This window comes from Centrocercus urophasianus, unplaced genomic scaffold (genome assembly GCF_019232065.1).
Source record: "Centrocercus urophasianus isolate 14NV4802_14NV808 unplaced genomic scaffold, USGS_Curo_1.0 seq_15, whole genome shotgun sequence".
NCBI lineage: Eukaryota > Metazoa > Chordata > Aves > Galliformes > Phasianidae > Centrocercus > Centrocercus urophasianus.
Genome location: NW_024884697.1, coordinates 13,725,133 through 13,743,444, shown reverse-complemented (window position 1 = coordinate 13,743,444; position 18,312 = coordinate 13,725,133). Strand labels below are relative to the sequence as shown.

Genomic DNA, 18,312 nt, shown 5'->3' with positions numbered 1-18,312 from the left:
GCCCTGCCACAACAGTTGGGAGCAAATATCTCATTCCTCCAAGCCTTTAACACTGAGCAAGGTAAGAGCTCTGTGGCTTAAACTGGACTTGATCAGGATTGATCAGTGTAGAAAGGAAGGTAAACACAAAGTTTGCCAGAATCAACAGCAAATATAACAAATACTTTGCTAGGAGTAGAAAAACTACAGACATTCGAAAAAAACAATGCAGTAATGACTTACTGGCAGCACATAAAGACCTGGGAGGCTGTAATCATAGAATCATTTAGGTCGGAAAAAACCTTCAAGATCATGCATTCCATCCAGCCTGCCCTATTAAGCCCCCATCACTAAACTGTATCCTTTAGTGCCACAGTGTCATCACCATAGTGACTGCTGAGAAAGCAGTCAGAGTTGTATCTTCTACATGGAAAGTAGAAGCATGCCACACGGAATTACAGAGAAGCTATACCTACTGTTGCAGAAACACAGCCCTCTCACAAAAATACCCACACTGCAGTAGAAACAAGCTGGAGAGAGAAACCAGAAGCAATGGACATGGAAAAAGAAGTACGGTGGATTAAGAGCCACTTTGATCTATGAACGTCAATCAGCGTCTCAGTCCTCAAGAAAGAGAGGCAGAAAAATGGATGAAAGGTTTAGATAGATGCTGTGCTGAGAAGACTGGAGGGACACAGTAAAAACTTTCAGAATGCTATGGCCTGCATCAGGCTTCCAGAAAGGGTCACACGAATGGCGTTAAAGCCATTTCAAGCTATTTCCTTACCAGCGCTAAGAAATCAGACCACGTGATGTTATTACAGCGAGCTACAAACCTTACATCACTAATTGCTGTGAATCAGCCAATTGCCTCTCACACCTACACAAAGAACATCATTTCCACTCAGTGGGTGCTCTCGGCTTTGACCACATCCTAACCACTGCCCTCATCATAAATCTCAACAAACACAAAAAAGTTACATAGATACAACAAAGGCCTACCTGAAATCTACTTCTATCTAAAAGCCAACTAAAATCTAACTTTTTGAAGGAGAAGCGTGACAGTTCAGCAGATGGTACCACTTTAAGATCCTCACAGAAAAGTTTGCTTTCTCCCTGGTTTCAACTATAGACTTTGCTTGCCCATGCCTTATCACCTGACTTTTGTTTGCACAGGAATATAGAACTCTGACATCAAACGAAGTACAGCTGCAGTGCAGCCCGTATACAAGCCTCATCACATGAATAATTAGCAAGGCCCAAAGGAAACTATGGATGGATTATTTCCCAACCATATTTAGAGTTAACTATTGCTAGACCACTGAATTAAAAATGCATGGCCAATGCGTGTTAGCAAGATAAACTGAAACTAATGAGCCACAGATTCAGAAGAGGGAGCAGGATTATCTAGAACTAATAAAAGAAGATTTCCCTGCCTCAAAGTTTGAGGTCAGGATTGGTTGCACTTCACAAACAATCATGCTTATAACTAAACACGTAATTGGATTCTCAATTAAGTCCTGTTGTCTGGTGTTATACAGTATGTCAGATAATCTTATCAGAGTCCATGGAAATAAAATGTACATAATCTGTGTCTTTTATCTACCACCCAACATCAGTGTCATGTGGAGGTCCCACAACCACTAACTCTGTATTTATATGGATAAGTTAAGCCTTGCATTTCCAAGCAGACACTGCAAAGCAGCACATTTGGGTTTCCTGATTTCCAATCCACAGCAGCACTGTTGGCAGAGGGACCTTGCAAAGGCAACAAAAATGCAGCAACACAGCCTTAGCAGCTGGAAAACGGTACAGCAGTGACACACCACCACAAGCCTGCTGTCACAGCAGGACCTGCATCAGTTAACAATTTAAATGAAGCTTCACCGGAGCTCGTAACTAAGTGAGAAAAATTTGACCAAAAAAATTAAGACAAAAACCAACAAAAAGAACTTACGTCCTACATAAAAGATGCCCTCTCACAGTCTGTAGCTCTCCAAATTAACTGACCGCATCCCTTGCATGCATACTGAATGAACACTCAGGAGATGAGTTTATTGATATTTTAATGATAGAGACGACCCCATAAACAGCAGCAGGATTCCAAGGCCTTACAGCTCATTCCTGCACTGAATGAAGCAGCAGCAGAAGGAAAAAAACAAAAAAAAGAGAGAAAAGAGAGATGGCCTGTGACCACTGCCTGAGCATTTGCTCATGCTGGCACATAGAACATATACAAGGGGGCACCTTGTATACAGGTTGTACCAGTGGCATCACTGCCCAGACAGACAGTACAGCCAGACAATGCCAAGTACTGCAGCACATCTCTCTCCTGAAAACAAACGCTCTTTCAGCTATTTCTCCCAGCAGCACACTGTATGTTACACATCCAGTATCACGTTACGTCAACCAACACTGGTGTTCACATGTTAATCGTTCCACTGATGTTTGGTTTTGCCTACCAGATTTTCTTCTGATGTTCTCCTTATCTAATACTAAGCTCTCCAGAGATCAACTTTCCAGCCTCAAACAACAAACAGACGATGAAAACAAACCTCTAAGATCTAATTTGTATACCGCACTAGAAGAAGAGTTACTCAGAAGGAAAATGCTCTACAATCAGTTAGTGCATAAATCCTGGGCTATGGCAATACTTTAAAATCATGCCTTAAACTGATTAGTTTTGAATGTCACCCCCAAGAGCCATTCTGAGAGATTTGGCATTCAGAAGCTAAGAGACAAATCTTGCTGAAATGGAACACAGCGAAGTGACCAATGCAGCATTAACAAGCAACAAAGAACCGAGCCAAAACTATGTCACAGTGATTCTATTAAAAAAAAAAAAAAACAACACATGCAGAAATTTCACAGCTGAAGTACAGCTATTGCTAAAACACATATTAATATGCTAACTTCAAATTACAGCACTTGCATATTTTGAACAGAAAGTGCATTAACAGTCAGGTTCCTACAGTTTATTTTTGTTACCCGAATGGAAAAACACCACAATGCCAGTTGATGTAACTTCTGAGCAAAGGACAGGACCTCTCACACACATTGCAGTGCTGCAATGGCTATGCCCATCAATACTGAGGTAGCAACAAAACAGGAGAGCTGTTTCCACTAAAATGATGTCAAGCAATACACGACAAGCATTCTGCCCCACTGGTCCATTGTTACATATACAGCCTTCCCCCCAGACAGCTTTAATTTGAAAAGAATGCAAGTACAAATTACAGAATTCACATTAAAAAACGTTAACCTACATTCTAGTGGCTAGCCTACAGTTTGACAAATCTCCTTGACACGTGTGATATAATTTGGGAGGCAGTAATGTTTCCTAGTTGCAGTCTGAGAAATCCTGACAGGTAGATGTGGTCAAGAAAAGATGCAGATGCTACAAGTTTTGAGGCACTTCCCTCTGTCTACCAACATATTCCTGTTTTAAATAGATTGAACTTCAACCAGAAAACACACAGATACAAGGCAGATATCAACAACATAAAGCAAACTGAACATTAACTTTGTCTAGTGTTACACATTAATTATGTGGAACACAAATCCAGAGGAATAAGGAGAGGGAAAGAAAATAAGTAACTAAATCACGCTCCTGAAAATATTAGAATCCATTTTTCCAAAGACAAAACATAAACTGACAAGGCACAAACTTCCTTTAATTTCCTTTAGATTAATTTCCTAAGAGTCAAAGGAAGCTGTTCCAAGATAAGTAACTGATGCTGTGGGTTGTATTCACAAGGTTATCACATGCTTCATGTGATAATGCAATGACCAACTCCATGCATTTCTCTATGACTTGAAGAATATATACTGCCAAACATACCAGAATTATAAGAACAAAACCCAAACTGTCACTGGCAGAACAAGGTAACTGACACAATTATTCTATGAGATGGTTAAGGAGAGCATGAATATCCAAGAAGCAAGAAATCAGTAACAGTGCTGAAGGTTAATTATTCTTGTTAGTCAGCTTGGCCAAAAAATAAATGAGTTTAAACTGTGGCAAACAGGCAAAGATGACTGCCAAGCATTCTTGCAGAGAGGAGGAGGAAGCATGTTGTTAGCCTTTGCTGAATGACATTCCAAAGGCAGCAGCAACACCACATCTATCACCAAGTGATCTTCAAGATCGGGGGTACAATGGTAGTGGGTGGGAAATAGATTTCAGAACAAAACGAACCCATTAGCCATGTAAAACAAAACAAAACCGTCCAGTACTTCATGCTGCGTCTGATTACAACACATTACCCCCCAACAGCAGCCATATTACCAGCACCACTATATGACTGCCCATCTGCCAAGACCTCGCTATGCCCATCACATTCAGAACTCATCTGAAGAGGTTGTGGTCCCTTTGCTGAAGCTCTCCACACAGCTCACCCTCCCCAACAGCCTGTAGACACAGACCCTACTATAACTTGCTGGCTTTTAGGCCTTGCCTGTTCTCTTCCAAATACTTGAGAAAATTACCAAGAAGACAGAGCTGAGCTCCCTTACTGAAGTCAGGAGAAGAGACAGCAGTCACAAACCAAAGCAAGACACTTCTCAACCCGGTCTAAGGAATAAAAAAATTCCACCTGAGAACAGTCAAGTATTGGTTATTCCAGAGACTGAGCAATCTCCATTCTTAAAGGTTTTTCCAATAATAACTTGATAAAGCCCTGAGCAACCTGCCCTGAAGTTAGTTTTGAGCCTGCTTTGAGCTGGAGGTTTGATCAGATAACATCCCAAGGCTCCTCCAAACCTAAATTTGTCTAAGCTTACCCTTCCAAATTTCCAAGGCTTTTCTGTTAACACGGATGTTGTCACATTTCCACAAGCATACCATGTCATCTGAATGGGATCGTTCTCAAGGAGAATTCCCTGAGAGTAGACCTGCCGAGAAGGACTTAAGGGTCCTGGTAGATGAAAAACTTAACACAAGCCAGCAATGTCACCTGCAGTCTAGAAGGCCAACTATATCCCGGGCTGCATCAAAAAAGAGGTGGCAGCAGGGGAGGTAGGTGACTGTTTCTCTCTACTCTGCCCCTATGAGGCACCATATGGAACACTGCAACCAGGCTGGGGGCCCACGAAACAGAAAAGATGCGGAACTTTTGGACAGGGTCCTGAGGAGAACCACGAGGATTGTAAGAGAGCTGGAGCATCTCTCCCACAAAGACAGAATGAGGGGGCTTGGGCTCCAGGGAAGACATCCATGCAGCCTTCTGATATTTAAAGGGAGATTATAAACAGGAGGGAAATTAATTTCTTACATGGCTAGATAGTGACAGCACAAGGAATAATGGTTTTATGACGGAGGGAAGATTTAGACTAGACGTCAGAGGGAAACTTTTCACAGAGAGAATGGTGAGGTGCTGGAACAGGCTGCCCAGAGATGTAGATGCTCCATCCCTGAAGGTGTTCAAGGCCAGGCTGGAAGGGGCCCTGGACAGCTTGGTCTAGTGCTAGATGTAATAGTCAGCAATCCTGCTTGTGGCAAGGGAATTTGGAACTAGATGACCTTTGACATCTCTTCCAACCCAAGCCATTCTATGATTCAAGTGTGCTGAATTCAGGCCTTGACAATGGACATGCAACTTCATGGAATTGCAGGCAATTGGGATGGAAGACACATGAAAATGTCCTAGAGATTACTCACCCACTCTACTTTTCTGTACTAGTATCATCTATGTCCATATCCATGACAGATATCAGTTTGATTTGTTTTTAGAAGTCTCTCCTATGGATGATATCACATCTCTGCAAACTGCCCCAGGACATCCATCCTAACAATAGATAAATGCTTACTTCCTGTCTTTCACTTTTCTTATTGGAGGTTAAGCCTGTTAACCTGGCTGGAACATGAAGAACAATTTATTCCCTTCTACTTTGCATTTGGCACTAAGTATTTCAAAACACAGCTCTTCGCAATCTTCACCTTCTCATATCTCACATTATAGAACCAGCCCTGTTTTTAGATGCCCAGTAATCACCCTTCTCTCCTCAATTCCCTCTAATTAGTCTGCATTTTTTCTTGAACTGAACTGAAACTGAAAGCTGGACATCAGCCAAGACATTATCAGGATTATCATGGATGACTTTGTGCCTTGCATAAAAACTCCATTTTCTCTGAAGTCTAATTTTCTTCTTTTTTTGCCACAATACTTTCATTTCATGATTAATTTTCATATATTATTAAAAATCACTTGCCTATAACAACAGCAGAGAGTACACTTGCCCTTTACTGTCAGTCAACTAGCATCCAAGATGTAGGCTAACATCACTTGATATAAGACCCCTCTCTACCTCCCAAAAAACTTCTCAGCAGTCAGAGGAGTTAAAAAACAGAAGAATCAGCTCACGATGGGCTAGCCCTGCTTTCAGACCTGGCAGCACAGAACAAAGCACTTTCATCTGAAGCTCTCAACTGTAGAATGTTTATTCTTCTTTTGGGCCTAGCAAGGCTTTACTTGTTGACATTCAATGAACAATGAAAGCCCATCTGTTCTCCAAAGGCTTTGCTAGCAACTATAATGAAGCAGACCTACAGGTAGCTTCAAAATTCAGAGCCAAAACAGCAAGTTTACCAGATGACCAGCCAACACCACACAGGCCATGAGGAAAGAATTAGCTTTGGGAGCAGTAAAAAATACATAGATATTAACAATCAATGTACTTCAGTATTAAATGGCTTACCTGTCAATAGTAGTTCACTCCTACCCCAGATCTGTATTGTCCCTGAGTGATGGGCTGGGTGATCAGATCAGACAGAAGTGTAAATCGCACTACAGGTAATGCAGATTGAACTGGCGGCCCTCTTTCTGACCTGCTATTACTTCAAACTGTAAGCAGGGTAGCCCTTCTCTCTTATGTGTAAAAAAAAGATATGTATAATATTTACTCTTCCTCAGCCCTGCATGAAAATATTCGAAATACACTGAGGACCAGAGAACAGTTTTATTTGTTTAATGAGAAAAGTATCTCAAATGTACAGATTATCCACTTGTGACATAATTGTAACTAGAAAAAAAGAAAACATGGGAAATATCAGTAATACCAGTCTCCAAATTAACATGTATGGGTAATACTTAGCAGGGGGAAAAAAAAAACAAAACCAATGAAAACAAAATGCAGTATTCAAAGGCATCACATTACAGAGCCAGAAATAAATATTTATTAAACATTTAGACTTCAAAAGGAACACATTTGAGACCAAGGACTGAAAGACACCTTACCTGGACAACTGCTACGGAGCAAAAACCAATGAAAAGTATTGTTTGCTGAGGATCAGTCAGCCATTTCCTATGGATCAGTGTTTCTTTTCATATTAAAAAAAAAAAAAAATTTAAACAATCAGGAGAAGAATGGGGAGAGGGTTATGGAAACAAAGCCATATGGGTGCTTTAGCAAAACAGAAGTTTTTGATTGTAGCACTTTCCATAGAAGGTAATGACTAAGGTGTTTTACCAGCAGCTGTTTTTCTCATTATACTGCGTTATGTATTATTTACACAACTCTATAAGTGCTTACTATGCTTTAAAGCTGTATCTTTGGCCTGAGGAACTTAAGACACAATTCTGAGCAGGCAAAACAGGAAGCACCAGCAGAGCACAAGAAGATTAGAAAAAAGAAATAAAAGAAAGGCTCGCTACATACCTTCATATCATTCAGACTCATAAGGTAAAGACAGAGGCACAGTGATTCTGGACAGAATCAAGCACAAACTAAAAAAGAGGAACTACTGCAGCTGGCATAAGTATCTGATCAAAACTACTGCATGAGAGATGAGCAGTCCCAGGATCTTGGGATAACGAGCCTTTAGAAGGACTAATTAAGTTAAAAATACATGAAGAGGGAGGAAAAAAAAAATTAAAAAAAAAAAAGTGTCTTTCCATCTACTGTGTGGCATTTCAGGAAACTTGGAGTACTTGAAGTATACAGAATCTGCATTAGATGTACAATGTCCTGCAAAAGTTAAGCATCAGGTAAGCACCCGAGCTACGTAGCTGTCCTATAGCAGTACAAATACAAGCAGCACCAATGAGAAAACAAACTCTTAAATCCATTTCCAAAAACATCCTTCAACTTGTACACGTGTAGATTACTGTGCATAACGAAAAATCATTTTAAAACCTTCTATGAATGTTTCGTTGCTCTCAGCCTCTCTTGCTGGAACTCCACCAACTCAAGGGATGCATCATTCATTTTTGCTTGATAGAATTAAATCCTAAAGTTGCCTAAAGTGTGCACTGTCCCAGACAGCAAGCCTAGCACTTGTCAACTGATCAGAAAAATAAGTTACACCAGCACTGGTGGACTTAAGCAAACCTGTTGAAGGCTGTTGAACAACAAAAATGGTACCCACTCCTCACTCCTGGTTCCCAGAGTCTATCCAGGAGACATTTTACATTAATCCAGTGGCTAGCTCTGTATCAGCAGCTTAACTGGTCCACTCCAGCAGTACTAATATTACACTTAAAAATCTTGTTAAGATCATGCTGTGGTTGATGCTGAGTAGACAGCAAGACTTATGGCCAGAGACTGAACACAGAACAGTAAGTGTGGATATAAACACCACCAGACGAGCACCGTAAGCATCTATCACACATCCCAGTTACATACAGTCCGTAATAAGCACTTCACAACAGATCCTGCAGCATATGGAAAGGTCATAAAGAAAAAACAAGAAAACCACAACTGGTTTTAATCACACAATAAATGAATCAGTTGAAAAAAGTTAGAATTTTCAGAATCAACAAGAACAACTTCAAGGACGGAAAGGTTTCAGGCATGTATGTCCCTTCATGAATTTTCAAAGGCAATGTGGGCAGGTTCACATTTTAAACATTTAAAAATATATTGGAGAGACCTTCTCTGCACATCAAAGTCACTGTGCCACTGCCTTTAAAACCCTTCCACTGGTCTCCATTTGCATGTTGTTGCTATGGTAAATGCATCAAACTAGAGAACTTGTTGGAAAAAAATAAGGCTGAGTTTCTGCCTTTAGTCACACTGGGGCAGACATTTATCTCAGCCAAGTTTCACTAGGGAAAACTGGAAAGTAATACAGAGAACTACAAAAACAGAAAGTAATAACAGAAAGAAAATGAGCACAGATTTAAAATAATTTTAGAGAAGAAGGGAAAGAGCACACAAGAAAAAGGCACAGCTCATGTAGTTACTCTTGCTGGACTCGTTCAGATTGTGTTTGATTTCTAATTAAGTTTTTTTGTTCTCCAGTTCAAACAATACTTTTAACTTCTTGTAAGTGCTCTACACAGGAATTAAATTAGTATAACAAAAAAAAAAAAAAAAAAAAAACATCTGCTCCAGCAGCCCCAGATATGACAGAATACAGAATCTTCTCCTTAATCAGCTAAAAAAATGCACCTAAAACAGCCTTATTTCCTATCAGTAATCATGCAACTTAAGAGAAAAGTGAAAACTTCAGCAGCCATCTCAGTCTCAGCAGCAAGGGGAACCTATGAAGCACTTCGAGCAAAGAAAGGGAAAGCAGAGGGAGGGAGCAAGGCTCCCTCAATCCCAAGCACAAGAGTCATTCAGTTACTGTAGAAGAACTCACAGGAGCCGCACAGAAAAGAGGAAAAGGTGAAGCCCTGAGCTCAGTAATGGGGCTCACATTGTAGCACAGACATTCCTTTAACTCTCTACAGAGTGCAGCAAAGAGAACGTCACCAAATGGAAACCAGATTTCCAAAGTGAACTAAATTCCCAAGTCTTCTACAAGTTTTACTTAAGTTCAAAATACAATCCACCTGCAACCACGGACAAACTAATACCACTTCTGGTCGGTTTTGTTTTGTTACAATTGAAGACGCATTCATCTTTTGGCAAGGAATACATAACGTGAAGGGAAATGCCTGACTAGGCTTTCTTTCCCCTACACAAAAGAATGAGTTTGTGGTTACCTCACGAGCCGTGGAAAGGCAAGTTTATTTCCTAGAAAGCAAGATCACAGATCCCAGCCTGCCCCAAGCAATATCAGTTACGGATGATCGAGTCAGATATGATGAAACCTGAATTAATTCAGCAGCAGATGGTGCTGTGTTTTTTTTCCTAGCTAAACTGCAAAACATATGGATGGGGTGGCATAAAGTTTCAGCAAAGGACAAGGGAATGTTTGTTTAAGTCACGGTGCAAAGAGTAACATGAAAACTTACAAAAGATATGCAACGTGAGCTTTCCAAAAGCTAGATTTCTTTGGTATCCTTCCATTAACAGACTCTCCAACAGAAATATTTCCCAACACTTGACAAGACTAAAAAAAAAAAAAAAATCACTATTTAATACTGCCAAACAACTTTTTTTCGCCCTTACAGGGCATTACTGCATAATTGCATGCTGCTGGACTGCTGAACTTCATTCATACATCATTTTCTCAGATATTTTTCCTGAAAAACTTTCACATCCTTACATAATTACAGCTGGATTGTAACTGAAGAAAATTCATTTTTAGGATCCAGTGGATATTACTGTAATCTATTCTGTTGCTTAACTACTCACAGAACGATTTAAATAGTAAGAGATGCTTAGCGCTGTACGGGAAGCATGAAACCAGTACCTCCAGAGCCTGCAATATATACACCACAGCAGGCATGGATATTCAGCTGACATTTGTGGAGCCATTTGCAACAGCAACCTAAGTAAGAAAATTAATTATAACACACAAGTTGCTTCAAAGCACAGCCATCAAAAAGACAGGTTCCTTCCACTCAACTCCTTTCCTGCTTGCAATAGCTGGATCCAGCACAGAGGAAAATAACTTCGGTGCAGAAGCTATTAGAAATAACTGCTGGGAAGCACATGAAAGATGGAAAGGTACTCAAATAGCAGATGGGAAGGAAAAATAAAAAATAAAAAATAGAAACTAGCAAAAGAGCAAGAAGTGCAGAAGTGAGCCAACTATGTAGCTCAGGAACTGGGGACAAGGGAGGAACAAACCCAGAGCTTCCAGAACAAATCTATGCAGCAGAAGGTTGAGGTTACAAGGAATGAACACATCCCATCTGCCTTATCAGAAGTTCACAGCATATCCTGATCTCATGCCACAAGCAGCTTGATTAGTTGGGCAAATAAATAAATAAACAAACAAACATACTGACATTGAATTAGTAATCAGTACATTTCCCCTCTTGGAATACCAGAAATAGAAGGTTTCATTAGTGAGCTACAATTATTACTTTCACTGTTACTTAAAAAGTTTCCTGACAGATGCCTTATATTTTGTACATGAAATTGCCATACTTGGCAAACATCACATTTCACCGTGGTGAAGCAGCATTACAGTGTATGGCAGAGCCAGGGTGGGTACAAGAAGGGCACCTCTGAGATGATTCAGGGAAATGTGGGTGTCCATATCCCACAGCTCCTCTTTGCTTGAGGGCTGTAACACAGCCCTGACAGCAGCAGCTGAAGTAGTGGTACTCGTGCTCTTGCCAAAGTAGTGAATAAAGCACATCAACTCAAACATAAGGAGGATTTAAAAATAAATGAATTAATCAATAAAACACTTCCACAGCTCTTCCCTTCACTGCTCTCTGATATTAAATATACCTGGTGATAAAACACCATCCCCTAACTACTCATTTTCCTGGTTCTTTGCTTTTGGCCATTAACACAGTTTCAACTGGATTCCATCCTCCTCTATGACAGCATGCCCGATGCTACAGCTCTATTTCCTTCAGCTGCACCACCACACAGTTCATGCCCTTTCACTGTCTGCTCCACCTGAGGCATCATTCAACCACATCTCAGTGACCACTGTACTTTTCCTTGGTTGTTGGTCACTTCCAGAGCCATTCACCTTTTCACATAACTCTTTATTATTTCTTCCTCTGTTCTCATACAGCATCTTAAAAGGCTGCATTACCAATCAGCGCTGAAGCTTATCATCTTTGTGTCTGGGACTCTCAGTGACTCAGCATGAATTAAAGCCATCCTTCTCTTATGGAGCACTAGAAGACAGACACTTCCATTTTGCACAATTCTGTTGTCTTCTCTATAACAGGATACATGTAACAGACACTGTTTTATGCTTCAGCAGAGGCAAGTCCCCCAAGCAAGCCTTCTGATGAACTCCATCCATCCATTACTACTCTCTTCAAGAGTTCCCTTGTTTAACTTGTGTCAAAAAGGCAAAGGAGCTAACTCCAACCTTTCTGTATGCTCAGATCAGCCTTGGTAAAATCACAGAATGGGTTGGGAGGGGCCTTTAAGATCATCTCATTCCAACCCTGCTGTTTTAGGCAAGGACACCACGCAATAGACCAGGTGCTCCGAGCCCTAGGATGCCCATACAGAGTGAGGACAGGCACTGCCACCTCCCCTGTTGGAGACATTTCAAGTCCCAAGCCCCAGACAGCTCACACAATAACTAAGTTCCACACCAACACATACTGTGGCTAGAGAGGATCGCAGCAGTTGGTGAGAACCTCATCTACCCAACCCATAAGAAGCCTGAGTTACACTACATCGTGGCTAACATGGCAAATACCCAAAAATTTGAAACTCTAACTGACATCCTTCTGTGAACTTGATTCCAGAACTACCTGCCTGATGGCCTGCAGCACTTCAGAGCTTCCTCAACAAAAGTGAATCTTCATCTGTTGAAAAGACATTGACAGAAGGAAGGCGGTAATTTCAGCTTGACAAAAAGAGTAGCTTTTCACATGTAAAAGAAAAAAGAGCTCAGATAGCCATCACGAGGCCTCCCTGATTTCATCTGAAAACAGGCACTACACACAGGCACGCAGAGGAATACAGAGCAAAGCTCTCTGTTGAAGTTGCACACTATTACCAAAATAGCGAGTCCACAACTCTTTCAGTGGAGGCTGCAATACGGAAAGAATTTTTTTTTCTTAAGTGGGGAATTTAACCTTAGTTACTGGATTACCTGCCAAATTCTTTTCAGCTTTCATGCTTCACTAAACAGTATTTAGCTCAGTGCTCACAAACCCATTACTACACTAAAGAAAATGGGGAGCAATTAACATACAAAATGATAGCTTTAAGGTGGTGCTGGTTGGAAAGAAAGAAGTATTTTTGAATAGTGTTGTCTACCATTGGGTGAAATAACTAGGTTTTGGAAAAAAAAGAAACAACAAAACAATTTGCTAAATCATTTCAGTAATGTCTATCCTACAACTCTGATTAAGGCTCAAGCTAACGCAGCTCTTCAGAAAGCTCAGGGCAAAATGCCTTTGGAACATCTCAGTCGAGTTACTACTATGTGGGTTGCAACCTAAAAGCCAGGGCTCCTGTTGGGCAAGCCCTGTTCATAAAACATACATGTAAAAACAGACTAAATCATTGTAACAGCAGAGACCAATGCTGAACTAAGCTCAAGTCCCCCAAAAGGACTGAAGAACCAAAAGAAGGAAACAGAATTCAGTAGCTTTCATCAGCACAGCACTGTGCTGATGCAACTGGTCTTGCAGCTCAGAGCACTACAGCACTACACAGAATACACAAACAGAAATAACAGAGAAGTTACTGGCAAGGAAAAAGCAGTTGTGCAAGAGTTTGATCCTGGCTTCTAAACCGAGAAGGAGAAATGATTAACTGCATGTGAACAGTTAATCTGACAAAGCAGGCAGATGGGAGCAAAGATGCAATCCCTCATTCCTAGCAAGCTGTACTCAGCTGCAGGACCTCAGTTGTCCAATTATGCTACAGAAACATGCCTTGTAACATTTGGGATTTGTTTTCAAGAGCTACCGTGATCCATCGCAATGCAGCTGAGCCATGCTCATTCACTTTTATCAACCCTTTGCCATAGATTATTTCTAATCTATTTATCATAACACGTCTACAACCACGGACATATCTGCACCAGCAGCTTTTAGTCAATTCCCAGTAACAGCCCTTTATATTTTAAATGAACTCCTACACCGCTATTTGCCTTGGCTTGAAGGATATTTAATATTTTCTTCAAATGACAGAGCAGTCTGGTAACCTGCAACATGCTCTATTTTGGGGATCACACCTATCTCATATTTTCCTCTTTAAATACACAGCCTAATCGTGCTTTAGAATAATACCTCCCTGTACTCTGTGTGAAAAAGGCTCGGGCAGAAAACCACTCCCGCAGAAGCATCTCTCTGCACGGGCAGCACAACTGCAGCGTACATCCCTTGTTATCACACAGGGGCGGTGCCTGTTTACCAAAAATGTTATTGAGCTGTTCCCCCCAACACACCCACCAGCAGCAGCTCTCGGCAGCACGGCTTATTCCTACGCCCTGTTTAGCACAGCTATCCACCTGCTTTGTCTTCCTGTGCAGTCCCTGAATTAGGCATAAGGTGAAGCGCATGCGGAGGCTGCAAAGCCCAAATGGAGAGACAGACCTTGCCCGAGGTCTGACCGCGTGTGCCACCAGAGCAGCAGCAAGTAACGCAGAGAACCTTCTTTAGAGGGGAAAAAAACCCACAATCCCCATTCAGTACCACGACCCCAACCCAAACACGTGCATTCTGCTGTACGTGTGCGTGCGTGCAGGTCTATTTCCTCTTATATTTGAATTATGTAAAGGCATCCTGAAACTTAAGACATCCGTAGGCTAATCTGGAAGTTCTTCAAACGTAACATCTTCACGTAGAAAACCGAGAAGAGCCAGGAGCTCGCTGCCGAACACCAGATTTTTATCTCCGATTAAAAAAAAGCGTAATTTGAATGAGCTGATGTTCCCGAACGATTGAAGCTCCGTTCCCAGCACGGCTCCTACACAAACTGCCGTTTGCTGCAAGCAGCCGCGCGGTTCGCACCGCGGAGCGCAGGAGCGGCTGTGGGGCCGTCATTAGCGGGAGCTTTGCGGTGATACGGCTGAAAGCGCGAGACCGAGAACGACTCGACGAGCAAGGCGGCCTCGGGAAGCGTTTTTCCACCTCTCCGCCGCTTCCGAGGGAAAAAAAGAAGTCAGAATGAGGCCCCGCGCGGAGCTCCCAGCGGCGGCGCGCTCCCTCTGGGCGGACGCAGCTCCGCGGAGGGCCGCCCCGCTCCCCCACCTGCAGCCGCCGCTTACCTGACGGCCACCCGCACCGAGCTCTCGTCCTGGCCGGCCGACATGCTGCCGGGTGGCGGGCAGCGCCGCAAGCGGGGCCGAGCGGGAGGAGCTGAGGGCGGCGGCCGCGACTCCGCTCACCTCCCGCAGCGCCGCGCTCCAGCCATTTTAGGTGCCGGAACGGCTAAGGTAGAGCCGCGGAGCTCGGGGCGGGACCGCCGCTCCTCTGCCCCCGCCCCGCTGCGGCCCCGCCAGTCCCTGGGCGGGGAGCGCCGTCGCGCCGTCGCTCGCTCTTGCGGTCCGCCGGCCGGGGGGACGAGCCCCGGGCGCCGGCCCCAGCCCCGGGCCCGCTCCAGCCGCAATGCGTCACGGCCCCGCCCCGGGCCGGCGGTAGGCACGGCGCGGGCACGCGGCCCGACGGGAGCGCGCGGCGCTCGCCCCCCGCTGCCTCCTTCCCGCCTGCCCGCCCCTCAGGAGCCTCGTGCCCGCCGGCCGCGGGGCTGCCGCCGCCCGAGCCCGACGCTGCCGGAGCCCGACGCTGCTGCCGCCGCCTTCACCGAGCGCCCGGCGTTCGGTTGTGAGCCGGGTGGGCGGGCAGCGTTCATTCCCGATGCGAATAGCCGGGAAACGAGCCCGGCTATTTTGCCCCCAAACGATCCGCATTCCTCGGGAGGGTTTTCCATCCGTTTGGGGAATCGTAACGAGATGCCCACGAGCTCGCCGTGCGAGCGGCCGGGCGTTGCGGCGAGGGCTGCTCAGCCGGGCGGGGTGCTGAGCTGCTGCAGAGCCGCTGCGGCCCGTCCTGGCGTGCAGCGTCGTTGGGCTATCAGCGATTATTTACATCGCATTTACAAATCCAGCTAAAAATAACGCTTAAGCAAACACGGCAAGCACGAAGGTTATTATGCTTTGGCTCTCGCAGCTTCAGTAAAGTGGATACTTTCTTATCCAAATGTATCCGATGCTTCTTTTCTGCTGACGCGGCGCTAATGTAACGAAGGCATTAAAGCCGCATTTGCACTTGGGCAGCATCTCCTGCTGGGTGGGCCCCAGCACGGCGGCCTCACCCTGAGCATGAGCACACGTGTGAGCTCTCGCGTGTCCCTGGTCGCTTATCTGCCTGACCGCATCCCTTCCTCTGTGATCTGCATTGGAAACGAATTAAGCAAGCTGAGTCTGGCAGAGTTCCTCCTAAGCTTAACGTTACTACAGGTGGGTCAGTGTCTGCATCTGAACTGTAAAGGATTTACCCTCATGGCGAGGATTTGTTGTCCACGTTGCGATTAAAGAGAAAGTGATAAGGTGGCTGTAGGAAGTAGTTTGGGGAGTAAATGTTTCTCAATTATGTTTATTTTGGTCCTACTGTATCATAGGCATGTTTTCTATCTTAAATACTTCAACCCAGTGCAACGCTCCTCTGAAACTGACACAGCAAAGTACATGTAGCTTCTCGCCATGTTTCATGTGAGTTGCCTCCTCTTTGTCCATCCAGATGGAAAGCAGGAAAAAGACATAGCTTCTATCCCTTGTGTGACACATTTTCTCTGTACCCCCATCTCCAGAACACGCACAAGCCTTTTGTTAAAATGAAGTGCTTTATTTTGGCTTTTCCTCATTCTTTCAATGTAAAAAAGTATTGTGCTATAATGTTTACTGACTCAGGAAAATTACAATTCTCCCGCTTTTTATTTCTTAAAATGTAGATGCTTTCTGCTCTCCAGCACCCTATTCACCTCACTGAAGGATTAACTTCAATAAGTAAGGCACGATCAGTCCCTCACTGTGTAAGTATCACCAATGTCTGATTTATCTTTAATAAAGCTGTATCATAACACTTACAGACTTACGAAATCTCGAAGCAAAAGAAAGAGCTGTGGAAGTCCCATTTCCTGGTTCCCCTTGCCGTGCCCACAATAGGACCTGCACATCTGTTCACTTCCAGATCAGCTGTTCTCATAAAAGGCACAAACTGCAGTGCCAGGGAGTAGCAGGAGAGTTTCTGTCTGTGATCCTTGCTCAGAGGACAGCAAGGGACTGCCTTCCCTGGCAGCAGCACTGTCACAGCTGGTGCACTTTCACCCCCTCCATTCTCCTGCCACATGACTCAGTGCCACGTGCCATTCACTGGGGCAACCAAAGAAAGATCTGCATTTGGAAGGGCAAGGGCTATGACTGACAAACACAGGCGCACGCGCGCACACGCTCTGCCCACATGCTGAATCTCCTCACAGAGTTCCTCAAGCAAGCATTGGAAATTATAGAGCTTAAAATCGTGAGCTGTACACGACCTCAATGAGCATCTCAATAGACTGCAGTGCAATCTGCCACACTAATCGCAAGCAGATCCCATCTACGTGTCCGAGACCTGTCTTGAACTGTGTCATGCCTGTGGACTACTTGTCTAGGCCATGTCAGCACTGTACCAGCTGATTATGAAATGGCCTAATTAGAGTACCGCAAGTCCACTTAAAATAGTGGAGCCTTCACTTTAAGTATTTCAACTATGACAGTTTTCTAGTGCTCACTAAGCAAGCTCAAACAGAAGTTTAGGAGCTAGGGCCATTGTAAGGGGGTTAACAGTATCTTCTTTGACCTGCTGAAAGTACCATTTAGTTCTGAGAAGAACCAATGGAAATAATAGAAAGTTAGAGAAGTTTGTCCTGACATTTCACAACCATGAGGATCTATCTCATAATATTTTGATATTGTTTTGTTTTTATTTAAGATTTAATTGTACAAAAAAAAAAACGGACTTGATGGTCCTGGTGGATGAGAAGCTGGACGTGAGCCAGCAGTGTGCACTTGCAGCCCGGAAGGCCAACTGTGTTCTGGGCTGCATTAAAGAAGGGGTGGCCAGCAGGAAGAGGAAGGTGATCGTCCCCCTCTACTCAGCTCTTGTGAGGCCCAACTGCAGTACTGTTTCCAGGCCTGGGGCCCGCAGTACAAGAAGGACATGGAGCTCTTGGAGTGGGTCCAGAGGAGGGCCACTAAGATAATCAGAGGGCTGGAGCACCTCTCCTATGAGGAAAGATTGAGGAAACAGGGATTGGTTGAGGGAACAGGAGGAGGAATGTCCGTTTACAGGGATGGATAGTGATAGGACAAGGGGAAATGGTTTCAAACTGGGACAACGGAGGTTTAGGTTAGATATTAGTAGGAAGTTTTTCACACAGAAGGTGGTGACACACTGGAACAGGCTGCCCAAGGAGGCTGTGGATGCCCCATCCCTGGAGGCATTCAAGGCCAGGCTGGATGTGGCTCTGGGCTGCCTGGTTTGCTGGTTGGTGACCCTGCACATAGCAGGAGGTTGAAAC

The 18,312-nt window shown here is 43.9% G+C and overlaps 1 protein-coding gene across 5 annotated transcripts in view; it reads right to left on the bottom strand.

Moving 5' to 3' along the window:
- Positions 1–17,006, bottom strand: part of KIF21A (kinesin family member 21A) — an 85,598-nt gene extending 68,592 nt beyond the window's left edge. For 3 of the 5 annotated variants that reach the window (XM_042816041.1, XM_042816045.1, XM_042816042.1), the window contains exon 1: positions 16,838–17,006. In XM_042816041.1, coding sequence (XP_042671975.1) covers positions 16,838–16,926 — 89 coding nt within the window. In that variant the 5' untranslated portion in view covers positions 16,927–17,006. Of the gene's footprint in view, positions 1–15,019; positions 15,110–16,837 lie in introns of those variants that run through there. The other 2 variants (XM_042816046.1, XM_042816043.1) reach the window with 2 other exon arrangements.
- Positions 17,007–18,312: the final 1,306 nt, after the last annotated feature.